Genomic DNA, 25,560 nt, shown 5'->3' on the forward strand with positions numbered 1-25,560 from the left:
TAGAAAGCAGCCAGGGACAAGCCAAGCCTGGCCTGAAGAGCAGAGCAGGATGCTGAGCTCCTCACCTCTGAGTGCTGAGGCTGTAGGGAGCCTCCTTGGGCTCTCTTCCTGCCCTTGGCTCCTGCAGCTCCTCCCAGACTCTGCTCTCTGGGCAATCTCCGCCGGCTCTGACCACTGGCCTGCCCCCTGCCCCCTCAGCCTGCTCAGGGCTATCTGAGGCAGCTCTCTAATTTGAGGAGTTGCTGAAGGAGCAGATTAACTTCTAAGCCTTCTTCTGAGGCTCTGTGAGCAGCACCACTCAGCCCTTTGCCTCTGCTGCCTGCTGCTCTGCCTCTGCATGTCTCGGCTTCTGCTTTGGCTTCTGTCTCCCTGCAGCTCCTCCTTTTCTTCCCCTCCTTCTCTTCGCCCTCTGACTTATCCTCAAGATGTCTTTTCAGCCTTGATTGCTGCTTGCTGACTTCAGACACCTTTGTGCTTTCCCTTGCCTGGGGGGCAGCACGCTGGGGAGGACTTGGGCAGGGTTGCTTCTCCTCAGCTTGCACAGCAGGCTGAGCAGGGCCTTTAGCTGCCAGATGAGCTGTGGCAGCCCTGTGCTGCTCAGCAGGGGCTGGAGCTGGAGCTGCAGGAGATGATCCTTGCTGAACACCCAGAGAGGCAGCCTGCAAGACAGACAAATCCACCACTGGGCTGCCTGGCACAGCTCTGACTCTGAGCTGCTCAGATCCTCCCTGCAAACCAAAGCCACCACCAGAAGTGTCTTGAAAGCTGTGAGGCTCAGCCCCTGCCCTGCTAAGGAGCCCTGCACTGCTCATCACCAGCACTGCAGCCATGGAGCCCCCTTACAAAAGACCCAATCCAAGCCCAGTGCAGAATCAGGGCTCCAGAGCAGCACTGCAAGCTGTGGCCCTTCACACAGGGCCTCACTGCAGCCTTCCTGCTTCTCCCCAGCCCTCCTGCTCAAGGCCACTCAGCTGCCCAGCCCCTGAGACACTTTCCCTCTTTTGGCCCTTCTGAGGTGCTTGGCTTTGCCTCCAGCTGCCAGCACAGCAAACTTTCAATGGCAAAGGCAAAGCCCTGCAGCTTAGCTGCCATCTTCAGAGGCTGGCATCCAACCAGCCTGGCCTGAGGAGGCAATGGACTTGATTGCCAGCAGCCAGGCCTCCTTGTCCTTCCACAGAGCAGAGCTTTGAGGAAGCCTGGCTTGCTGTGAGCCACAAGAAGGGCTGGAAGAGGAGGATCACAGGCAGGGATCATTGGGGAGGGAAACTCAGGACCTTTTTTTGCCTCCCTTTTGAGTGCAAGTCTTAGTGTTGAGGTCACCACGTCCTGCCCAAGCCCCCCAGATGAACTGGCACTGCTCCACTCCTCACAGAGCTCTGCTTCCCAGGCAGCAGCACCAGCTGAGGGCTGGCAGCTCCCAGCACAGCCAAGGACTGTCCCCAAGAGCCTGAGCCCCCCCCAGCAAAGCGTCACCACCTGTCCTGCTCACCTGTGCTTGGGCCTGCTCCAGCTCTGAGAGCTTCTGCCGCAGCTCCAGCAGCTCCTTTTCCTTCTCAAGCACTTGCTGCCTCAGCAGCTGCTCCTGGCTCAAAGGCTGTGCTGGAGGAGCAGAGGCAGCAGCCCTGGCACAGGCAGGGGCAGTGGATTCCTCTGCCTAGAAACAGAACAGAACCTGTGACACTGCACATCCTGAGGGAGCCAGGGAGCCCTGGAGCTGCTTTGCTCAGAACAAGGTCACCCAGCCCCAGCCTCAACCTAACACCCCCACGGCCCCCATGCTCAGCTCACTCCAGCTCCCTTCCCTGCTGCCACCCTCCAGCACTGGAGCTCACTCTCTGCAGCTGTTAGGAGCTGCACTCTTCAGGCACAATGGAACCAAACTCATTTGAAACCTTTGCCCCCACTCCAATTTGCTGCTGTGACAGGGGGACGTCGCCTAACAGCAGTTCCTCCATGGCCACCCTCCAGAGCACAGGTTTGACATAGGCAAAGCAAGCCCCCCCAGCGCTCTGCATTCAGGAGTGCCTCTGCCCTGCCTCCACAGCCCAGGCCCTGCACTCCTGAGGCACTGCACTCTCACCCAGCAGCCTACAAACAAGGATGGCTGCTCTGGGACCCTCTGTCCGTACAGCAGGCACACACACTGACCGAGGGAGCTGCAGGCTGAGGGCTCACAGGGCTGCCAGCAGCACTCCCAGCTGCAGGCAGAGGCTTCACTGGCCAAGCAGGATCTAAGGACTTGGCTCTGACATCCAGGGCATGCAGCTTCTCCGGGGGGAAAACCCTGTCCCACGTCGAGCGCAAGAGGAATAAACTCTTGCGAGTCTCTGTGTCCCCCTGCAGCAACAAAACCACCCCAGGGCTCCCTCAGCTCCTGCCACACACAGCCTGCAGCTTTGCTGCCAGAAGGAAGGCTGCATGGCTGTCCTGTTGCTCTCAGCACTTGGCATCTCAACACACTGGCCTGGCTGTGCAGCAGCTCTCAGCAGAGCAGCTCACACTCCCATGCCAAGGGAATCAGGCAACAGCCTCTGAGGCAAGCAATGAGCCCAGGGGCTTGTGCTCAGCTCTCCAGCCCCTGAAGGACTTTGCCCCAGCAGATGCCAGAGCAGGGCTAGCACTTCCAATTCAGGCAGTTCTGCTTCAGCTCAGCTGCACCCTCAGACCCATCTGGGAGACACAGATCCAACCTCCTTGGAGGCTCAGGGCCCACTTGATTGCTTCAAACCACCAGCAGGGACCATGGCCCTCAGTGCAGAGCCAGGACAGAGATGCAGAAAAGCCAAGCACTTGGTGTGCTTCACCACCCAAGCAAAGCCACCCCTGGGCACAGGACTCACTGCCCAGCCACAGCTTTGGCCTACAGAACTCTTCTGAGGTGCAGAGACCTTCTCAAAGACGGAGAGAAAGGTTTCCACCAGGTTTGGGGCAAAAGCCTGCAGGTATGCTCCTCCCACGTTCTTGATGATGGAGTCCAGCAGGTAGAGAGCAGGGAGCTTCTGTGCTGGAGGAGCCTGGAATCATGAGAAGAGAGGGAGGAGTTGAGACAACCAAAGCACCTCTGAAGCATTGCAAACCCAGGGATTGCCAGGCTCAGACACCTCAGAGCCAGCACTTCAGCAGGGTTGGAACACTGAGGTTTGCTCTTGCAGGCCAAACCAGCCCCTGGGACAGGCTTGCAGACAGCTTTTAACCCCCAGGCTTCTGGGCAGGCTGGAAAGCAGCCCTCGGCCCCCTGCTGCCCTGCTCTGCCCCTCTCCTGCCTCACAGCAGGACATCTCCCCAGGCCCTCCTCGCCCTCCAGGCCCCCCCAGCCCGCTGGCTCCAGCTGCTCCCCCCAGCAGCACAGCTAGGAGCAGCAGGCAGTGGAACTTCCAAACCTTGGCCGCTTGTGCCTCCACCAGGGCGACAATGCTGCTGGCAAAGGCCACCTTCTGCTGGGCCAGGACGGTCAGCTTGCTGATGTAGGACTTGCTGCTGCGTGTCAGGCCCTGCAGCTGTGCCCAATAATCCTGGCACACAGCTGACAGCTCTCTCCTGGCTGCTGGGCACTCAGCAGGCAGCTCTGGCAGGCTGGTTCCGCTCAGCAGCTCCGACCCCATCCCAAAGGCGCTGTGGGCTACAGGGCCTCCCACCTCCTCCAGCCCAGGCAGCTGCTTCCCTGGCAGCAGCTCTGCTCTCTAGACAGGGAGAGCAGTTCAGTGACAAGTCCAGGAGCCAAGGACACGCAGACCCTGCCCTCCCCAGCCCTCCCCAGCCCCACACAGGCCTTGGCTCTGCAGGATGCCTCCTGCAAACCCTCCTGCCCTGCGCCTGCCTCCCTGCCAGGCTGCAGCCCCCCTGCCCTGGCAGAGCAGACAGAGGGGCAGCAGCTCCCAGCACCCAGGAGCACTGGCCAAGAGCAGCCTCCAGGGCTCCCCTGGCCCACCCCTGCTGAAGACAGGAGCCCCCTGCTCGCAGCTTTCCTGACCTCCTCTGGGACGCTGCCAGTGCTTCCGGGCAGGCTGGAGGCAGCCTTGGCAATGGGCCCCTGCCAGCTCTTCCTGAGGCTGGGGATCCTGGGGAAGGCAGAGAAGGGCTGGCATCAACTGCCAGGGGCTGAGCCTCTCTCAGAGATGCAGAGGAGAAAGAGGAGCCAAAGCTCTGAGGGCATGAGGTGCTCTTGAGGGAGAATGAAACCGTGACAAGGGGCTGGGCCCCTCCCTGCCACCCTCCTCCCAGCCAGGGCATGCACAGGGCATTGGGGTACCCGGGCCAAGCTCCTGCCCACAGCCAGCCCTGTGCCAGCCCTGTGCCAAGTGCTGGGAGCAGGGGGCAGAGGGGCCAGCAGGCAGCAGACACTCACCTCTGGTAGAAGAGCAGGTAGGCCTGCTGCTGCTGCAGGACCTCTTGGGGGGCTGCGGAGCCGACCCGCTCGTCGTCCGCTCGATACCACTGCCCATCGCTGGCCTGCAGCAGGAGAAGAGAGAGCAGGGCTGGGCTGTGCCCAGGGACCTTCCTGGCAGCAGCAGCAGCAGGAGCAGCGCCCGTGGGCACAGCTCCTCTCCCCACGAGGCAGAGGAGGCCCAGGGCAGGCCAGGGGGCTCTGCCAGAGCTGAACCTTCCCCCCTCCTGTGGCACAGCACAGCCTGCATCCCGCAGCCAGTGCTCCCCACCACGCACATCTGCTGAGCACCCTCCTTGCTGGGCCTACAGGGACCCCCCAGCACCCCCCAGCCCTGAGGGGGTGGCACCACAGCTCCTGGGCTCACCTTCACGTAGCAGTAGTAGTGCCCTGCGTGGCAGCTGTGCCCAGAGTGCAGCAGCACCGCATAGAGGCTGTACAGGACGGGGTCCCTGCGCCGCACAGACATGTAGGGGCGGAGGTTCAGCAGCATGGGGTACCGCACCTCCTGCAGAGACAGGAGCGCTCAGCAGCCTGCACAGGCCATGGCTTTTGTGCTGGGGCAAGAGCAGCACAGCTCTCCCAGCAGGGCCACCTCTCCAGAGAAGGGCACTCAGCCTCCTGGTGCAGAGGGGGTGCTGAGGAAGGCGGCAGGAGGAGCCGAACTCCGCCTGCAGCGCACAGCGGGGGAAGGGCTGCAGGAGCGCGGCACAGCTCCCGCTGGCCACAGCAGCACCTCCCGGCCCGCTCTGGGCAGCAGCACCTGGGGCCAGGAGAGAGCCTCAGCCCCGGGCTGCCAAGCGCTCACCTTGGTGATCTTCCCTGCGGCGTAGGGGGCAAAGCGCTTCAGTGCCACCGTGAGGACGTTGGGGGCTCGGTGGATGCTGAAGCGTTTGCTGGCCGACACCTCCTGCTGGCACCTGCACAGGCAGAGCTCCAGCTCTTCAAGCTGCTGCGCCAGCCAGCTGCCTGCCAGCCCTGGCCGGGCAGCAAAGCCCTTGGCACCGACCCTGCTGACAGCAGCCGCTGCTCCAGGGCCCCTGCTCACGGCCACGGCTGCCGGCCCAGCTCCTCCTCACCACGGGAGGCAGCCTTCGCGGCAGGCTTCCACGGCCACGGCCCTCAGGGCTGAGCCGCGGAGCAGGCAGTGAAGCCCTCCCGCAGCCAGCAGGGGGCACAGCTGCTTGCCCCCAGCACAGCGCCCCCCGGCCGCCCGCAGCCCCCAGCCTCACCTGCCACACTTGTAGGCGTTCTCCCCGCACAGCAGCTCTGCCTGCACAAACTGCCCCAGCGCCTGCACCACGCTCCTGGCCTCCTGCAAGGACAGAGCAGAGCTCAGGCCACCAGTGGCCTGTCCACGCCACAGCCCCGAGAGAGCACACCCAGCGTGGGCACAGGGCCACAGGCTGCAGCAAACCCCTCAGCCCCACCAGCTGGCAGTGCCCAGCACCACGAGGGGCAGCTGCAGGGGCCCCAGCACTCACGCCCAGGCACCGGGCACTGCCCTGCCAGACACAGCAGGCAGCTCAACAAGGCAGCGGCTTCCCTCTTGCCTGGGCTGTGCCTTGGCACCGGCAGGCTCAGGAGCCCTGAGGGCAGCGATGCTGCAGCTGCAGGAACAGCCCCAGGAGAGCAGAGCTCCTCCCCAGCCCCCACCCTGCCGCCCTACCCCGATCTCCAGCGCCAGGTCCAGGCAAGGCTCGTAGCTGTCCGAGGTGCTCTTGCACTCCAAGCACGTCACTGCCAGAGAAAGAGCACTGAGCACAGCCTGCCATGGCCCTGCACCCACCCCAGCAGCTGCGGCTGGGCATCTTCTGCACACACTCAGCAGTGCTCCCAAATGATTCCTCCTGCCAGGCAGCCCTGAGAGGCCCAGGCCCAGGAGCTGGCAGCCAACACTCACCACGGGACCGCAGGGAGCCGCCGAAGATCTGCTGAACCAGCGTCGGGGCCTGGCTCTGGCCATCCAACCTAGGCACAGGAGCAGCAGGGCTCACACCGCCCCTCCCCCACGGCCACCCCCGAGGGCCCCCTCCCCGTGTCCTCAGCACAGCTCCCCCCGCTGCGCTCTGCCCAGCGCACAGGCTGCAGAGCTCCAGAGGCAGAGGGAAGCCGCAGCCTCTGCCAGGCTGCTCTCCCAGGGCCACAGCTCCAGGGCTGGCACCAGGCTCCCAGGGGCACCTTCCTCCAGAAGGAGCAGAAGCTGCCGGCCGCAGCTCGGAGCTGTGCGCTGCAGACTGAGGCAGCGCAGGGCCCAGAGGAAAGCTGCTCACCCACAGCCACAGAGCTGCACCTGAGCCAGCTGCACCCCGGGTTCCTGGGCAGCTGGCACAGGATCCAGACCCACAGCAGCCTCAGGAGCGGGGGAGAGGGCCACAGCTAGGCTGGGGCAGAGGAGCCGGGAGAAGGGGGACTGTGGCACAGAGGGGCAGAGAGCTGGGCCATCCAGTGCGGCCCCTGCACTCAGTGCCTCCCTCTGGGAGCTCAGCCTGGGGCACGGGGTTAGCCCTCCCACGGGCACGGGGCACTGGTGAGGGCACAGGGCAGGAGGGCCACACATACTGGGCACAGCCGTTCCTGCAGGCCTGCTGCATGGCGTCGATGCTGTAGCGCAGGAACTCGTGGGCATCCTGCTGCTGCCGCAAGCAGAGGTGCTGGGCAATGTCTGCAGGAGGGGCAGCAACCAGCCTCAGCATCTGCTGCAACAGATGCAGCTCCTCCCTCCCTCCCTGCTCCCCCGCAGCCCAAACCTGCTGTCAGACTCACGGCCACGGGAGAAGCCCCCCGCAGCCCACGGAGCCCCCAGCCCCTGGCAGGCTCCCTGAGTCACCTCAGGGGAGCTGTCTGCCAAGAGCTGCTCCCAGCCCACAGCTTCTGCTCCAGCATCAGTCCCTGCTCCCCTGCAGGGCAGGGCAGGGCAGGGCAGGGCAGGGCAGGGCAAGGCAGGGCAGGGCAGGGCAGGGCAGGGCAAGGCAGGGCAGGGCAGGGCAGGGCAAGGCAGGGCAGGGCAGGGCAGGGCAGGGCAGGGCAGGGCAGTGCAAGGCAGGGCAGGGCAGGGCAGGGCAAGGCAGGGCAGGGCAGGGCAGGGCAAGGCAGGGCAGGGCAGGGCAGGGCAGGGCAGGGCAGGGCAGGGCAAGGCAGGGCAGGGCAGGGCAAGGCGGGACAGGGCAGGGCAGGGCAGGGCAAGGCAGGGCAGGGCAAGGCAGTGCAGGGCAAGGCAGGGCAGGGCAGGGCAAGGCAGGGCAGGGCAGGGCAGGGCAGGGCAGGGCAAGGCAGGAGAGGGCAGTGCAGGGCAGCCTCCCTTACTCTTGAGGTTCCGGATGAAGGACACCGGCTTTATGGCCTGCCCACTGCTGGCAAACGCCTGCCCCACGTGGTCCTGCATCAGGCACAGCATGCAGAAGCCTTCTTGGCGACCTGGAGCAGCAGAGCAGAGGCCAGGACATCAAGGACAAAGCCAGGAGAGATGGAGGCAGGACAGAGGCTGCAGGGATCTCTCTTCCAACAGAGCTCAGCCACGCTCAGTGGTCCCTAGGAGCTCTGTGCTGCAGCACAGCTCTTGGGCATCCTGGGTACACAGGGGCCAGCAGACCTCACCCTGGCTGATGCCATCCCACTCACAGTACCACTGCAACAGCCCTCCCCCTCACCCCCCACCAGAGGAGAGAGCGTCCATGGGGATGGAAAACAGCCACAGGCACTCTCCGGAGGAGGGCACAGGTTGGCCCTGAGGGGCAGGTCCCAGCAGAGCCCTACAGACAGGGCTGTGAGCCCTGAGAGCTCCCCCTGCTCCCAGCTCCGAGCCTCCCACAGCAGCTGCTGCCCGCAGGCAGCCTCCTGCCCTGCCCTGGCTGCAGCCAGCAGAGGCAGCACCTCGCCGGTGCCAGGCTGCAGAGCTGGGGAGCACCGCTAGGGCCAGGAGAAGACAGGAACAGCCTCTGGTGGAGACAGGGGCAGCAGGGACAGAGAGGGCACAGCCCAACACTCGCAGCCCCTGCCAGGGCCACCTGCAGAGGTGCCGAGCGCAGGACAGGCAGGCAGCTCCCGCTCCCCACGGGCACCCTGGCACTGCCAGCCTGGCACCGCCAGCCGCCCGGCCCAGGCTCCCCACTCACAGCTGCGGCCGTGCTCCTCGGAGAGCAGGTAGTTGGCGAGCGGCGCCGTGTGGCTCAGGCACTGCAGCGTGGCGTTGAGGAAGCAGCTGCGCCCCAGGTTGTGCAGCCCAGCGCCGACCCCGCAGAGCCGCTCCCACCGCAGGGACAGGCGCCCCACGGGGAAGGGCAGCTGCTGGGGCACGGGGACCCCGTCCCCTCCTGCTGCTGGGGCTTGCTCACCGCCTGCAGGGAGAGAGGCGCTGAGCCCCAGGGCTCAGGAGCACCAGCAGCCCCCTCGGCCCTCTCTACCTACCCTGCTTGCTGGTCAGCTCCTCCTTGGGGCTGCCGCGGTGGCTGCCAGCCTCGACCCAGGGCTCCAGCTGCTTCCCCCCGGGCTGATCCCCCTTGCCACGACCGGCACGCTCAGACTCTGCCTCCTGCTGCCACAGCTCCTTGGGCGAGGCAGCCGGCGGCCAGCCCGGAGCCCCTTCCTCACCCAGCCCCAGCCGGCGCCTCTTGGCTGCCGGCGCCAGCCCCTCCTCCAGCTCCTTCAGCCTCCGCATGCTGTGCACCATGGAGCCACGCTCGCTGGCCTCGACTCAGCCGTCCCAGCCCACTGAGCTCCTTCCTCCTCCTCCTCCTCCTCCTCCTCCTCGTCCTCGTCCTCGTGTCCCTCGCGCTCGGTGTCCAGGCAACAGGCTGAGGCGGAGCGGCGCTGCTGATTGGCTGCAGTGCCAAGGGGGGGCGGGACTTGTCAGGGCGTGGTCGTCGGGCTCGGCGATGCCCATTGTGTGCTGGCACCGCGGCGCAGCCGGGGGGGGGGGGGGGCCTGGCCCTGTCCTGCTCCAGCCCCTGGCCCTGTCAGGTGCTGAGGGCAGTGGCACCAGGAGGGATCTGAAGGTGGCCTCGCAGCAGCTCCTCTCCTCCCCTCCTCCTCTCTTCCCCTCCATTCCCGGGGGCCCAGGGGATCCCTCCCTGGCTGAGGAGGGCTGCTGCAGACCCCAGCTAGTAGCTTCCCCTGGTCCTTGACCAGTGGGGTTCTTGTGCTGGTTTTCAGTTGTGAATATATCTCAATACTGTAACTCCTGGAGAGTTTGTACATATTCCTTGCATCCCATTGCAGATTTCCCTTTGCCTATAAATACAGCTTTCATTTGCTTCCAGCTGGGCTGGGCTGGCAAAGGTAATGTTGGGGGGGGAATTTCAACCACAGGGAAGAAGGAGCAAAGATCATTGTCACATTTGATGCTCAGAGTTTACATCTGACTGGAGGGGAACAAGCCTTTGGCTGTCAAAGATCCTTCCAGACTTGCATTCCCAGTTACAGCTCTCCTTCGAAGTAAGCACAAGCTGTTCTCCAGGGCAGTATCAAAGCTAGGAGGAGAATCCAGGTGTGTTCCTGAACACCTCCTGAAGTCCATTCAAGCCAGCAGCTGGAAAACCAGCAGGGAAATCCAGCTTCTGGGTGATAAAAATGCCACCATGGGTCTGTTAAGGAAGCACAATCCACAGCACCCTCTGCCCTTGCCAGGCTGTGTCCCTCTGCCTAGATCTGCAATTGAATTCATTTCTGACTCAGCAGTGGGGTTTTGTTTGCACTCTGCTGTTCCCTGCTCTGCAGAGGAGTTGGGGGTTTTGTTGCAGACAAATGACTTGCATGTGCCTAAACAAAAGCAGGAACCACTCCCAGAAGTTTGCTTCTGTCTGCTGGTTTTTAAGGCACTGATTTGATTTGGGTTAAGCTAACCAGGCAGGAATTACAACAAGAGACTTCTCTTTATTCCCCCCTCCTGCCCCCCCAAGATTAGGTATTACACTTATTAGATTGTGGACAGGTTCTGTTTGCTTGCAAATTCCCCCAGGATGCTCCTGGGCAGCTTGGGTGCAGTGTAGAGCATTCAGAAAATGGAAAAGGCTAAACCACGAAACAGCTTCACCCCGCTGATCAAATCAGAGGCCAGGCAGGAGCTTAGGGAGAGCCAAGGAGAGCGCAGGTTGTGCTCCCGGGGATGGAGCAGGAATTGGGAGATGCTCCCTAGGTCTCTGGTCGGCAGCAGGCTCCAGAGCTGCCGGTTTGTAATCTGATTTGCGGATGGTGTGGCACAGCCCAAAGGGAAAGGACCTGCCAGAACCAAAGTGTCCTCAGGCACGGCTGCCACGAGGCCAAACTCCTGCGGCAGCCCTGTCGGAAGGGTGCGAGACAGCCGCAGCTTGCCGGCAGGCAGCCAGGGAGCAGGGCCCCAGGGCAGGCAGGGCCAGGGAGAAGCCAGGGCCCAGGGCTGGTGTCTGCAATGCTGCCGCGAAGGCAGCGAGGCCAAGAGGAAAGCAGAACATGGGAGTGAGCAAGAGGAAGGCAAGAGCAAGAGAGCCCCCACAGCTTTCTGCTCACCCTGGTTAAGGTGTTCAGAGACAATGTGTCCCAGGCCAAGGCACACTGGGTGCCAAGCACCCTGCTAATCATAGTGCCAAACCCAAGCGGACTTCCCCCTCCAGCAGCCTTGACCTGTCCCGGGGGAAGGCAATTTCCTGCCTTTGTCTTTCCCCATTCAGACCTCCACTAGTGGAGATGGGGGAAGGAGGGTTTGGAGCACACTGTAACAGCCACATCTGAGCAAACTCCTTCTTTTAGGTGCAGTGGGGCTTAAACCCGAGATCCAGCTATAGATTGGCCTAGTGACAGAATGGTGTCAAAGCAGCTGCTCTGCTGCATAAGCAGAGGAAGGCACATTTTCCCCTGGGTGACATGTGTAGACCTCTAGCAAGACAGTTCCAGGCCCTCAAAATGCCAGAAGAGGTGAAGAGAGCTTATTCTGTGAGCCCCACCTGCATCTGTCACAATCCCCTCCCTGAGCAACCTGAGAGGGCCAGTGCTGACCTGGAGATGTCACCTGAGGGCTCTGGGGGCAGGCAGGGCCCAGGCCAGCAAGAAGAGAGCAGAGACAAGCCCAGATGAGTGTGGAGTCCTGCCTGTGGGGTGGCATCAGCTGGGAGCCCTGTGCAGGCTGGGGAGCAGCCCGGTGCAGAGGGCCCTGGGGGTCCTGCTGGACAGGATGTGAGTGGGAGGCAGCAGTGCCCCATAGCAGGAGCTGGGTTTGGGGCTGTGTCCCCAGGGGCATTTCCAGCTGAGGCAGAGCTGGGAGCATCCCCCCAGTGCTGCTGTCGATGGAGGCTGCTCTCAGGGCTCCTCCCTTTCTCCTCCCAGTGTTTGCCTACGGAGCAACAGGAGCAGGGAAAACCTACACCACGCTGGGCTCAGAGAAGAGCCCTGGCACCATCTACCTCACCATGGAGGAGCTGTACAGGAGGCTGGAGGCTAGGAAGGAGCAGAAGAGCTACCAGGTCCTGGTCTCCTACCTGGAGGTAGGCTGTGCCCAGCTGTGCCCCTCCTGCTGCCAGGCCACCATCTCCAAGGTCTGGACTTGTAGTGCCAGGGCTACCCCTGTGCTGCCAGCTGTGCCCAGTGGCCAGGACAGCCCCAGACTGGAAGCAGGCTGCCCCTACCCAGTCTGCTGAGCTGGTGCTGCTGGTCTGCCCCCTCTGGAGCTGGGGGCCACAGGGCACAGGGCAATGAGGGCTTCATGGCTGCAAGGGCTTTGGAGGAGCAATGGCTCAGTGCCTCACTGGTGAAGCCTCCTGAGCTGTCCTCTGCCTTTAAGGCACCTTCAGCTGCTCCTGCTGGCACCAGGTGCCAGAGGTGCTGTTGGGTGGGCAGCAGGCCCTGGGGTCCAGAGCTGCTCTGCCTGCTGCCCTTTGGGGCCCCAAGCCTCAGCCCGAGCTGGAGCTGCCTGCTGCAGGTCTACAACGAGCAGATCCGTGACCTGCTGGAGCCCAAGGGCCCTCTGCCCATCCGGGAGGATCCTGAGAGAGGAGCTGTGGTTCAGGGTCTCTCCATCCAGCAGGTGGGGGTGGAAGCAGGCACAAGGTGTGGGCAGCGCTGCGCCTGCCCCAGGGATGCCAGCGGGCACTGGGGGACCTGGAGGGGGGAGGGGAGGGCTGTGGGGACCCGGGGCAGGGGCTGTGGGGACCCGGGAGTGCCAGCTGGCTGGGTGCTGGCTGGCAGCAAAGGTGAGCCCGAGGCCAGAGGAGCCCTGCAGAGCCGCAGGAGGCCTCAGCCTGTGTGCCTGTGGCCGCTCGGTGCCCGTGCCGGGGCTGCGCTGATCCCTGCCCTCTGCCTGCTCCCCGCCAGCCCAGCTCGGCAGAGCAGCTCCTGCAGATGCTGCTCGGGGGCAGCAGGAACCGCACGCAGCATCCCACCGATGCCAACGCCTCCTCCTCCCGCTCCCACGCCGTGCTGCAGGTGAGGGGTGGTGCTTGGGGCAGCCCTTGGCACCGCTGCCCGGAAGGGAGCAGGCGGCGATGCTGTGCCAGGGCCGGCGTGCCAGGGCTGCCGCGGCTGCGAGCGGCGAGCCCGAGCGCCCTGCGGAGCTGCAGCCTGCCCTGCCTGTGCCCTGCCAGGTACAGGTGAAGCAGCAGGACCGCGCCGGGGGCCTCGCTGGGGCTCTGCAGGTGGCCAAGATGAGCTTGGTCGACCTGGCCGGCTCGGAGCGAGCCGCGGTGGCCAAGAGCAGGGGCGAGCGGCTGCGGGAGGGAGCCAGCATCAACCGCTCGCTGCTGGCCCTGCTCAGCGTCAGCCAGGCGCTGGCTGGGGCCAAGGGAAGGCTGCCGCCGAGGGGCCCTGAGCGCCGTCCCCAGGGCAGAGCTGCCGTGGGCTGAGCGTGGCCAGGGCTGGGAGCCGAGGGCCAGCCCCTGAGCGGAGCCTCGCTGTGCCGGGCAGGGCAAGCAGAGCCACGTCCCGTAGCGGGACAGCAAGCTGAGGCGGCTGCTGAAGGACTCCATCGGCGGCAACTGCCGCACCCTGATGCTGGCTGCCCTCAGCCCCTCGCCGCTCTGCTGCCAGGACACCCTCAACACCCTCAGGTGTGCCAGCAGGGCCAAGGAGATCCAGGTCTCGGTGAGCCCCTCGCCCCGCGGCCGGCAGTTGCTGGGGCTGGCTGGGAAGGAGCCTGGGGCAGGCTGCTGCCTCCCTGCCGCCTCCCTGCTGCAGCCGGGCTGCCTCTGGAGCCCCTCTCAGAGTCAGCTGCAGCCGCCCGGGCCCCACCAGCCCAGAGGAGGCTGAGGAGCTGCCCCGCTGCCGCCTCAGCAGAGGGGAAGGAGCTGTCCCGGTGCTGCTCTCAGCTCCGCTCCTCCCTCCCTGCAGCTCAAGAGCAACCTGCTCAGCCTGGACTCCCACGTCTGTCAGTATGTTGTGCTGTGTGCGCAGCTGAGAGCGGAGGTGAGCTGCTGCTGAGCGCAGGGCTGGGCTCTGTCTGCAGCTCTGCTTTGCCTGGCACCCAGCCTGCTGAGCTGCTGGGGCTCAGGGCATGCTCTGAGCCAGGGCTGCCCCTTGCTCACAGGTGGCAGAGCTGCAGGCCAAGCTCTGTGCCTATGAGGATGCTGCCCGGGGGGCACAGAGCCAGGCGCCAGTGCTGCTGCCTGCCCTCAGCTCCAGCCTGCTGCAGCTGCCCAGGTGAGGCTGCTGGGCAGGAGGGATGGAGCCTGGGCTGGCATCTTGGGGTCCCCCATGGCCAGGAGCTTGCAGAGTTTGGCTGCTGGCTGCAGCCCAAGTGGCTGCCAGGACGCAGCTGAGCTGCTCTGCTGCTGTGCCACAGCCTCTCCGCTGCCCAGCTGGAGTGAGGAGCCTGGCAGCCCCCAGAGCTGGGGGACAAAGGCCAAAGCTTCCTTGGGCTCCATCCCAAACCTTGGTAGGCCAAGGGATGGCTTCCCCAGAGGCTCTTCCCTGGCTCAGGGGCTGCTGCTGTGACTCCTGCAGATTGGAGGAGGCTGTGCCCAAGGTGTGCCTGGACCTGACTGGTGGGGAGAGGGCTGGAGAGCAGCAGCAGCAGCTGGCAGCTGGGTGTCCTGTTCCCTTGCAGCTGGCCTTGGAGGAGGTGAGAGGAGGGCTTGGCCTGGTGAGTGGGACCCAGCAGGCAGCTCAGGTACCTTGCTGGGCTGCACTGGGCAAGCTGGGATCTGAGCTGCTCTGGGAGGTCTTGGCTCAGCAGGTGCTGGGCTGTGGAGTGCTGGAGAAAGCTCTGAGCCTGGCAGGGAAGGGGCAGCTGGGGGCCCAGGCTCAGCTCAGCTCTGGCCTAATGCTGCTCTGGGGGCTTGCTGCAGGCTGCAGAGGAAAGGTCTGCCCCAGCCAGCCAGCAGGCAGATGTGCAGCAGGAAGCAAAGGAAGCAGCCCTCCTCCTGCAGGGCTTGACTGCCAGCCAGCCAGAGGGGTGAGTGTCCTTGTGCCCCCTCCCTGTGCCACTTCCTCCTGGCTGCTCAGAGAGTTTCAACCTTCCTGCGGTGTGCAGCCCCCCTGAGGGTGCTGGAGGTGGGGGAGGGCCCAGGCCTTGGCTTACAGAGCAGTGCCTGCCCTCTGAAGTGGGCTTTGGCTCCTAGAGGGCCAGTCCCAGGGGAGAAGCTCCCCTGGAAGGGTCAGCAGGGAAGGTTTCCAGGCACAGCAGCTGAGAGCCTTCAGTGCCTCTTGTCAGGCCTGGAGCTGCCTCCCCCAGGGCTCTGCTGCTGCCTCTGCTCCCCGAGGTGCTGCCCTGGCAGGGCTGCCCTGGCACCACCTGCTGCTGTCTCTGCCCCAATGTCCTGGCAGAAGGAAGCTCCTGGGGAAGGTCTCCCGAGGGAGGCTGCCTGTGCTGTGTGCCTGAGGCCCAGCACAGCTCTGGGGCTGCTGTTGGGTGCCCTGCAGCCAAGAGGTGACCTCCCAGCCCAGCTTCTGCAGTCCCAGCCTGGGGATCCCTCAGCCTCAAAGCTTGCCTGGCCCAGAGCTCCCCCCAGGCTGTGCCCCAGCTGAGGAGGGGGCTCAGAGGTGCTGCTGGTGGTGCTGAGCCTGTCTTGGGTGCCAGTGGCTGAGGTTCAGCCCCTCACTGCTCCTTGGCTCTGTCTCTCTCTGCCCCAGGGCTGCAGCTGCTGCCAGGAGCTCCTCCCCAGAGCAGCAGTCCCTGCCCCAGGCTGGCAGCTTCCTTGCTGCTGCTGTGGCCTCTGAGGCACTGCAGCCCCTGGCCCCTCAGGAGGCTGCTGCCAGCCAGGAGCAGGCCTCCTCCCCAGGGAGGGCTGCAGAGGCCAGCAGGGCCAGCCCAGCCCAGAGGAGCCAGCAGGGCTGTGCTGCTGAGGATCCAGGTTGGTGCCCTCTCTCTCCTCTGTCCCAGGCTCTGCTGCAGGGCTGGGGGGCAGCTGCCAGCTGTGGGCACAGGGCAGGGGCAGAAGTTTCTCCTGCCCTGGCACCCAGTGGGGTCTGAGCCTGCCTTTATCTCCTGTGGGTGACTGCTCTGGGGGGCATCTGCCCCACTCAGCCCAGCTGTGGCCTGGCTGCTGGCAGCCTGTGTCTGGGCAGGGCTGAGCTCTTCCTCCTCATCCTCAGTGCCAATGCATGACCCAGCCGCAGAGCCTGGCTCTGCAGAGGCTGCTGCTGGGCACAGGCCAGGCCCTGCCACGGGGCACTTGCTCTGGGCCCAGGATTGTTTGTGCTGGCTCTTGTCCTTGGCTTTGGTGTGGTTTGGGGCAGCCCCAGCAAAGAGCTGGGGGGGGTGGGGGGCAGAGGGGGACCCCTGGGGCTTGGGGGTGCCTGGGAGCTGCAGCCAGGGAGCTGACTCGGTCTCTGCTCTGCTCCTTGAGCCGAGACCTCTGTGGCTGTGCCTGGCACCCTGTGATGAGCTCTCCCCTGCCGGGCTGGCAGCACCTGGCTGCGCTCAGCAGTGCCAGGCTGCTGGCCCTCAGCCCCATCGGGAAGAGGAGGAGGTCCCTGAGATGCCAACTGCTCCCCAGCCGGCCTCTGCCTGCAGCCTCTCCCCGCGGCCCAAACGCCGGCGGAGCAGTGGGAAGCCAGCAGAGGCTGCCAGGGCGGCACAGAGCGCCCCCAGCCCCTGCCCCCCAGCCCCTGTGGCGCTGCCAGCCTGGCCCTGCAGCTCCAGGCTGTGCCCGGGGAGGCTGCCCCGGAGCCGCCTGCCCCTGGCAGCTCCCCAGGGCTGTGCCCTGCCCCGGCCCCCAGGCCCTGCCCTCGATGGCACCTCCCAGGTGTGCAGGCTGCCAGCCTCAGCCAGCAGCCCTGCAGCCCCCCGGCCAGGACCTCCTCCAGCAGCAGGATGCCCTCTCGGTGCCCAAGTGAGTGCTGCCCTGGCCCAGCTGCCCCCCAGCCCCGTGCCAGGGGCAGTCAGGATCCCCCCTGGCACTAACCATCCCTGCCCTGGCTGCAGGCCCTGCACGCTGGCCTGTGCCACACAGGCACCCTCTGTGCCCAGGCTGCCTGTGGGCTGCAGAGCCTCTGCCCTGAAGCAGAAGGCAGCTGAGAGGTGAGAGAGCTGCCAGGGGCTGCCTGTGCTCCCCACTGTGGGCCCTGCCCCATGGCTGCAGCTGCACCTTGCCTGTGGCCTCTGGGCCGCAGGGAGGCCTCTGCCCCGAGCCTGGCTGGGTGCCAATGGCCTCTCTGCCTTCCTCAGAGCCCTTTGCCCCCCCGGGGGTGGGCAGCGGAGCTGCATCCCCCAGCTGCGCAGCAGGCACCGAGCTGCCAAGGCCTCTGCAGCCCAGGTGAGGCTGCCCTGGGAGCCACTCTGCCAGGAGTGAGCCCTGCCCCGGGGCAGGCTGCAGCCTGCTGCTGTGCCAGCCCCGTGCCAGCTGCGAGGCAGAGTCCTGCCATGGGGATGGTTGGTGCTGGGGGGTGGCTGCAGCCTGCTGCTGTGCCAGCCCTGTGCCAGCTGCGAGGCAGAGCCCTGCCATGGGGATGGTTGGTGCTGGGGGGATGGCTGCAGCCTGCTGCTGTGCCAGCCCCGTGCCAGCTGCGAGGCAGAGCCCTGCCATGGGGATGGTTGGTGCTGGGGGGTGGCTGCAGCCTGCTGCTGTGCCAGCCCCGTGCCAGCTGCGAGGCAGAGCCCTGCCCTGGGGATGGTTGGTGCTGGGGGGGATGGCTGCAGCCTGCTGCTGTGCCAGCCCTGTGCCAGCTGCGAGGCAGAGCCCTGCCATGGGGATGGTTGGTGCTGGGGGGATGGCTGCAGCCTGCTGCTGTGCCAGCCCCGTGCCAGCTGCGAGGCAGAGCCCTGCCATGGGGATGGTTGGTGCTGGGGGGGATGGCTGCAGCCTGCTGCTGTGCCAGCCCCGTGCCAGCTGCGAGGCAGAGCCCTGCCATGGGGATGGTTGGTGCTGGGGGGGATGGCTGCAGCCTGCTGCTGTGCCAGCCCCGTGCCAGCTGCGTGGCAGAGCCCTGCCATGGGGATGGTTGGTGCTGGGGGGTGGCTGCAGCCTGCTGCTGTGCCAGCCCCGTGCCAGCTGCGAGGCAGAGCCCTGCCATGGGGATGGTTGGTGCTGGGGGTGGCTGCAGCCCCAGCTGAGGGGAGGGCAAGAGAGCAGGGAGCTGCCAGTGCCTGGATGTGCCCCAGAGCTGCCTCATGCCCCTCTCTCCTCTCTCTGCAGCCCCAGAGCATCCTTCAGGCCCTCTGAGCAGCAGCGCAGCAGGAGGAGCCCCAGAGTGCTCCCAGCCCTTGGCAGCAGCCTCCCTGCTTCCAGCTCCCAGCCAGTGAAGCTCTTAAGGTGAAGACTTCAGCAGCCAGGAGCCCAGCCCAAGCTCCCAGCACTGCTTCCACCTTCTCCCTTGGCGTGGGAGCTCTTCTTCGTCCCTTGCTCTGTGTCCGTTCCCCCCTCAGCACTGTAACGCCCGCTCCCGTCCTCGGCGCCGCTCTCCCCCGGCCCCAGCCCCTTTTGCGGCTCGCTTCCCCCTACCCCACTTCGCGGTTCCCATCCCTTTCCCCTCCCCTCTGCGGCCCGGCTCCCCCCCTCTTTGTGTTGTTCACTAAAGGTTCGGGGTTTTGGCTCTTCAGACCTCCTCTGGCTGCCTCTTGACCCCTTGGGGGACCCTGGGGCTGGGGCTCCCTCGGGGGGCGCCTGGGCCAGGCCCTTCCTCCCGGGACGGGCTCCAGTCTGCCTTCCCCCTCTCTGCCATCATCGCAGGGGCTCTGGGGCTCTTGTTCTTAGCCTCTGTGGATCAGGCAGCCCCACTCAGCTTCAGAGGGGGAAGGTGGAACCAAAGGGCTCTCTTCTTTCTTCCCCAAACTCCACTCCCTCACCTTGGTGTTTGTCTGCAGCTGTGGCATGAACTGAGGCCACTCTGCTTCCCCTTTCCTACAGCCCTTGAGGCTGGAAAAGACTTCTGAGCCCATGGAGTCCAACCATCACCAACAGAGCATGTCCCCAAGAGCCATGGCCACACATTTCCTGAGCCCCTCCAGGCGTGGGGACTCCACCACCTCCCTGGGCAGCCTCTTCCACTGCCTGACCACTCTAGCTGTAAGAAATTCTTCCTAGTATCCAAGCTAAGCCTTCCCTAGCACAGCTTGAGCCCTTGACCTCTTGTCCTGTCATCAGGGAAAAGTTGTCCTCTCAGCATCCTCCTCTTCAATAGCTTCTGCCTTGTGCAGGAATCTTCCAGCCCCAGCTAGAGCAGGAGCAGAGATCCAGCTCAGGTCACCCAGGAACACATCCAGACCGGGCTGGAAAGGCTCCAGGGAAGGAGACTCCACAACCTCTCTGGGCAGCCTGCTCCAGGGCTCTGGGACCCTCACAGTCAAGAAGTTCTTCCTCCTGTTGAGGTGGAGCCTCCTGTGCTGCAGTTTCCATCCACTGCCCCTTGGCCTATCCCAGGGCACAGTGAGCAGAGGCAGTCCCTGTCCCTGTCCCTTCCTTCCTGACCCCCAGCCCTCAGCTCTTGAGAGACACTGATCAGATCCCCCTCAGCCTTCTCCTCTCCAGACTGAACAGCCCCAGGGCTCTCAGCCTCTCCTCCCCAGGCAGTGCTGCAGTCCCTTCGGCATCCTTGGAGCCCTCCCTTGGACTCTCTCCAGCAGATCCCTGTCCCTCCTGAGCTGGGGAGCCCAGAGCTGGATGCAATATTCCAGGGGAGGTCTCAGCAGGGCAGAGCAGAGGGGGAGGAGAACCTCCCTGGCTCTGCTGGCCACACTCCTCTGAATGCCCCCCAGGACCCCCTTGGCCTTCTTGGCCCCCAGGGCACACTGCTGTCCCATGCAGAGCTTGTTGCCCACCAGCACTCCCAGGTCCTGTTTCAACCTCTTCAAGGATGTGCTGCCTGTGGGAGCCTGGATGCTGCTCCTGCTTCCTGTGAGGAGCTCAGACAATGAAATATTCTCTTAACTCCTTTTGCTCCCCTGTTCCAAACCATTTCACCTTGTGCCTTGCACCAAGCCCCTTTGAGAACCTCTCCAACTGCCAGCCACACAAGGTGAGTTTCTCACATCAGCCTTCATGCTACCTGTGCTTGCAGACAGGGCAAGATCCAACTCAGAGTCCTCAGGGAAAGGGAAAACCAAGCCAAGGTTCTTGTGAGAGCTTCAGAATGCCAAATCATTTATTGCTCAGGGGTTAACCACCTGGGTTTCACAAATCATTTGGAATTCTTAGGAGTTGCTGCAGTCAGAACTAGGGGCTGGGGGTGGCTGACACCCCTCAGGCTGTGCTGTCATCCAGTGAGAGCTGGAAGAGCTGAGAGCTGGCTGCAGGCAACCCTCCTGGAGTTCAACAAGGACAAGGGCAGGGTCCTGCATCTGGGGAGGAGTAACAGCAGGCACCAGGATGGGTTAGGAGCTGCCCTGCTGGAGAGCAGTTCCATGGAGTCTTAGTGCACAAGTTCTGCATGGGACAGCAATGTGCCCTGGTGGCCAAGAGAGCCAATGGGGTCCTGGGGTGCAGCAAGGAAAGTGTGGCCAGCAGAGCTGGGCAGGTTCTGCTCCCCCTCTGCTCTGCCCTGCTGAGACCACAGCTGCAATCCTGGGTCCAGTTCTGGGCTCCCCAGCTCAAGGGAGACAGAGAGCTGCTGGGGACAGTCCAAGGGAGAGCCAGGAGGATGCTTAGGGGACTTGAGCATCTCCCCTGGGAAGAGAGGCTGAGAGCCCTGGGGCTGTTTAGTCTGGAGAAGAGAAGGCTGAGAGGGATCTGATCAATGTCTATTGATAGCTGAGGGCTGGGGGGCAAGGGGAGGGGGCCAAGCTCTTTTGGGTGGTGCACAGCAATCAGCCAAGGAACAGTGGAGACAAACTGGGACAGAGAAGGTTTCAGCTCAACAGGAGGAGAAACTTCTTTGGTGTGAGGCTGCTGGAGCCCTGGAGCAGGCTGCCCAGAGAGGTTGTGGAGTCTCCTGCTCTGGAGCCTTCCTAAGCCCTGCATCCTGGATGCATTCCTGTGCAGACTGCCCTGGGTGCTGCTGCTCTGGCAGCCACTCACCCCTAGATCTATGAATACAGTCTCACAGGCTCACAGTCTCGCCAAGGTTGGAAGAGACCTCGAGGATCATGGAGTCCAGCCTGCCACCACAGACCCGTGACTAGAGCATGTCTCAAGTGCCACGTCCAATCTCCGCTTGAACACCTCGAGGGACGGGGACTCCACCACCTCCCTGGGCAGCACATCCCAGTGATGAATGACTCTCTTGGTGAAGAACTTTCTCCTCACCTCCAGCCTAAACCTCCTCTGGTGCAGCTTGAGACCGTGTCCCCTTGTTCTGGTGCCGGTTGCCTGGGAGAAGAGCCCAACCCCCACCTGTCTACAGCCTCCCTTCAGGGAGCTGCAGAGGTATTGAAAGGATTTTTGAAGAGTAGCAAAGATTTCAATAAAACACAACTGAAGTTTCTCCCTTCAGGCACTCAAGAATTGCTAGGGCTACACATGGAAGGTTACTTGTCAAAACTGCTTTGGTTTGTGTTGCAAGAAGGGGCCGCTCTATGACCAATGTGATCAGCGGAATCCAACTTTATTGAGCATCAGACACATCTTATATACAGTTTGCTATAATTATGCCCACTTGGCAACATATTATTGGTTGCTCTCTAAAAGGTTACATCATTGTTTTCACAACTCTGTGGAATTCTTCTATCCGGCCTAATTGCTCTCTTTCCCAGATCTCGCCTCCTCCTTATCTTGCTTGCCTCCCTTCTCAGGGGCAGCTGGACTTCAGCATACCAAGCAATCAGCACTTTCTCACGGCTCCTACTCCAGCACTATATTATCAACAGAGAATTCTTCAAGGCCTGAATTGCACAGGCGTTCCTGGGACCCAAGGCCCCTCTTGCTCAAAACAATCCCCAACAATTCCCCCGTTTTTCTTTTGTGCAAGTAAGGCCTTGGAGGTTATTCTTTGAACACTTTGCATAATACAATTATAAACAAGTTTAACAATAATCAAAATGAGTACAATAATGCCTAAGAACATTAAAGCTTACTACTATAATTAACAAACATATTTACATCAAATCTGGGTATTCCTGTCAGACACGTCTGAAAAGGTTCACCCACAGTCTGAAGGCTCAATCAAAATTCATTATTGCCTGTTGTGTTGGGCCATGTTACCTATACAAGGCACAAAGCTTAAGTTGAACTAGATGGAATGCTCTAACAGAGCTGGCATAATACATGGTCAAAGATAGCAGACATTGTAAAAAAGGAATTTAGAGCTTAATAGTTCCGATCTTTACATTTCACTCCTCTTATTATCAAAAAGTACGTGATTATGCCTGAACGCATTACAAAGATTAAAACATAAATGCAATCCTTAGCACTGTCTTTTACAATCTGCTTTAGGGTTATGTTGCATCTTTATTTTCTCTAGGATGGTCAAAAATCATAAACTGTTTAATAGTAGCAAGATTTCTTTAATCTGTAAAGGTAGATCTGGCCAGGCTCTAGCTTCACAGACAGAAAACTTGCAGGCAATCAGCAAGAGCAAAAGAGCTTCATTGCATTGCCCAATATAAAATTACACTGAATAATGTGTTTTTGCTCATCCTAGTAATATTGATCTCTTATTGGTACCATTAAAAAACCTTTTTATTTTTGCTATGGGGTATTCTCTTTCCCCTCCCCCCCCTTTTTTGTTTGTTTGTTTGTTGATGTTTTCAACCGAAAATGAAAATGCATGTTGTGTTGTTATGAATTTTGATTTTCCCTCTAGGTGTGTAAAATTATAGCAAACTGGTGAGATAACATATAAGTCCCTATGAACATTTTCTCTAATCACACAACAATCAGCCAACCATAATATTCAGTCCTAATTCACATGATGCTGTGTTACATTCTTCTGATTGATGCTTTTGACCCCAGATTATCATAACAGTTATTGTGATCGACGTTCGACTGCATGGGAAATGCTGTTTCCTCTTAGTCTTGATTCTTCTGCACATTAGTGAAGGAATAGTTGTTAAAATTAATACCTATTTACTACAAACCTTAACTTATGCTAATACCAAAAATCCTTAAAACCTCAAAAGACTATGTTAAAATTAAGCCAGCAAATCAGTGTCTAAAAAGAAATAAAATTGTTACATTAACTAAAAAACACTTTCCAAAGTTAAAACCTGTTTATACATTCCTTAACTATATTACACGGAGCGCCTTTGAAATGCCTATAGGCACACAATTAAAAAGGTTCGAACCAAAAGAAAATCATACAATGTGAATTCATTACAAAGTACCTTACGCCGTACTGCAATTACTATGTACCAAGTACTTATAAATACCAAATGCTTACTTATTCATTATGCTTATTAGAAAAACTTAACAAAACTCTAAATAACAAATCTCTGAAAGACAATATAATCAGAAATGACAAAATGAGTACTGTTGCTTTAAATCAAAACAGAGCCATGGTCGACAGTAGCCGTACCAGAAACCGCTGCGGGGGGGGGTGTGTGTGTGTGTGTGTGCTGAGGTTAAGAGCACACCCAATTGCTGCATCGCATCCCGGCCCACCAAAGCATTGATTCCATTAGGCAATGGCATAACTGTAACTGTAATTAAGGCCTGTTTTCCTTCAATCTTCACTACAATTTTGTGACTACTCTGCATTACTGCTTGAGCTCCTCCAACACCTTCTACTTCTCCTATTGCTGGCTCTAAAGGCCAGTGTCTCGGCCAGTGTGCATGACTCATGATTGTGATGTCAGCACCAGTATCTAGCAGGCAAATTAATTTCACGTGCTGAGACCCGTACCAAAATTCAACACCAGCGACTGGTCGTCTTCCCATTGGTATAGTTAAGAGAGCCAGTCCCCCTGTGGATCCAAAGCCTTTGTCACCTCGTACAGGCTGATCGCATGCCATTTCCACATCACAACACAAATAACACCACTGTAATCCGCATCAATTACCCCTGGCAATACCATTACCCCTTTAACACCCATAGATGATCGACCCATTAACAATGCTCCTACAGGCTGACCATTGATGTATATAGGTCCCTTTACATTTGTTTCCACTTTAATGGGCCGATTATCTATTAAGGTAACATCTACTGCTGTTGCCACGTCCAAGCCGATGCTCCCTCTGGTTGCTGCTTGTAAGGCTGAGGTGTCACTTTCATTTCTGCGTCCTGCTGGTAATAGACTGGAGCTGCCACTTGTGTCCCAGTGCGGCGGCTCTTCGCGCTGCTCTGGCCGTTTCCCGAACTTTGACATGCGTTGGTGGAATGAGAATTACTTTTACAATTATCACACCATACAAATTTCACTCTACATTGTGATCGGATATGCCCTTCTTTACCACACTTATAACATCGTATCTTCCTTTGAAAAACATCCCTTTGTTGCCCCCTCGTATTAGCCTTTAAAGGAGCTAAGGCTGCCAATATTTGGGTTTGTGACTCTGCAGCCTCTTCCAATTTCAGTGATTGTTCAGCCAATTTGTGCATAGTATCTATGAGAAAAGCCTGTGGACCAGAAGGTATGTTAGCTGCTCTTTCCGGCATCTCCTCAATTGTGGTCCCCTGTGGTAAATTTACCAAGACTGATTTTGGTTTTGTATTAGCTCCTTCAAAAGCTACATTTTTTAACATATAACCCTTTAAATAGTCAGGAATATCCGAATTACTCATTGCCTCACATACACAATCTACAAATTCTGCAAACGACTCTTCTGGCTTTTGTCTTAAAGACATATAGTGCGGCCTTTTAGGGTCTGCTTGTACTCTTTTTAATGCCTTTTGGGCACATTCCATTGATTCCTGAAAGACCGCAGGACCACTTCGAACTTGTCGTACAACACCAAACCATTGTCCTGTTCCCACTAATTGTTGTGCTGTGACTCCAGCCAGAGGATCCCCCTGCTGCCGTTGTGTATTCTCTGAGAGCTGACAAAACTGACCCCAAAACTTATCAAACATGATCATTTGAGAAGGAGTCAAAATCATTCTCATCAGTGTCTTAATGTCCTCTGGAACCAACAAATCACTACCCCAGATATACTGCAGCATTTGTCGGGCAGGCTCGCTATGTAGCCTGCTTTTAGCTACCGTTGCTCTCAATCGCTGCAAAATCTTCCAGTCCAAAACCTGATAGTGTCCTTGATTATGATCAATATCATACGTTACAGGAAAACACAGTACCTTAGACAACTCAGCAGCCACATCGTAACATCCATTTTTCATAGCCTCCTGAGCAATCGCTTTCCAGTTAATTTGCACAACCGCTCCCGAGCTAGGTTTCTTCTCCGTTGTATTTTCTAAGAGCATTTCTTTTCCCTGGGAACTTTCTAAAATCAGTTTTTGACACATGTGCTCCACCAACTTTTCTAACTGAGCCGGAGAAATAGATAACGGTGTCTCCCTCTGATTTACTGCCTCAGTTTGTGATTCTACGCTGTCGTTCAGTTCAGCCAAAGCCCCCACTCCCTTAGCCAGGCAGGCTACGCCTGGGGCTAGGTCATTAGGCGCCTCACTGAATTCCGTCGGTGGGGGTGGAGGTGGAAATTCAGGTCTTGCAGGGCACGGTAGTGGTATTGTGCTCTGTGCCGGAGGCGGCCATGGCCGATATTTTTCAAACACCTCCTTCGGTCGCAATTCAGATACAACTGGCGCTGCATCCCGTTCTGACAAATTCGCAGTATCTGCAGCAGCCATTCGCTGTTCCAGTTCAGAGGTTTTAACACAGTTCATGCATTCTCGCCACGACTTCTGCAGCTTTATAGCAGTTTTATCACCATCTATAACCAAGTCCCACAACTTGTTCCTGTATTCTCTCCAACAAGCTTCATCAAAATAACTATCTCCGCTAGGGAAAT

The 25,560-nt window shown here is 60.3% G+C and overlaps 1 protein-coding gene and 1 pseudogene across 1 annotated transcript; one reads left to right on the plus strand and one right to left on the minus strand.

Moving 5' to 3' along the window:
* Positions 1-2,643: 2,643 nt before the first annotated feature.
* On the minus strand, positions 2,644-9,041 carry LOC137442648 (ubiquitin carboxyl-terminal hydrolase 36-like). The gene is made up of 14 exons (XM_068141646.1): positions 8,792-9,041; positions 8,500-8,721; positions 7,691-7,801; positions 6,947-7,049; positions 6,288-6,355; positions 6,054-6,124; positions 5,617-5,699; positions 5,193-5,304; positions 4,752-4,892; positions 4,346-4,449; positions 3,971-4,058; positions 3,381-3,680; positions 2,865-3,014; positions 2,644-2,670 (listed from the first exon to the last, which is right to left on the minus strand). The coding sequence occupies exons 1-14, from the start codon at positions 9,039-9,041 to the stop codon at positions 2,644-2,646; spliced, it is 1,830 nt and encodes a 609-aa protein (XP_067997747.1).
* A 2,599-nt stretch (positions 9,042-11,640) lies between these two features.
* On the plus strand, positions 11,641-24,105 carry LOC137442649 (kinesin-like protein KIF18B; annotated as a pseudogene).
* Positions 24,106-25,560: the final 1,455 nt, after the last annotated feature.

Source organism: Melanerpes formicivorus, unplaced genomic scaffold (genome assembly GCF_026170545.1).
Source record: "Melanerpes formicivorus ecotype bairdi unplaced genomic scaffold, bMelFor1.0.p_v2 SCAF_7, whole genome shotgun sequence".
NCBI classification, from domain to species: Eukaryota; Metazoa; Chordata; class Aves; order Piciformes; family Picidae; genus Melanerpes; species Melanerpes formicivorus.

Coding starts and splice junctions, on each gene's coding strand:
- LOC137442648 (XM_068141646.1), bottom strand. CDS start 9,041: ATGCGGAGGCTGAAGGAGCTGGAGGAGGGGCTGGCGCCGGCAGCCAAG. Junction 4,893..5,192: donor CCGCAGGGAAGATCACCAAG/GTGAGCGCTTGG, acceptor CTGTCTCTGCAG/GAGGTGCGGTACCCCATGCT. Junction 3,015..3,380: donor TGGAGGCACAAGCGGCCAAG/GTTTGGAAGTTC, acceptor TCATGATTCCAG/GCTCCTCCAGCACAGAAGCT.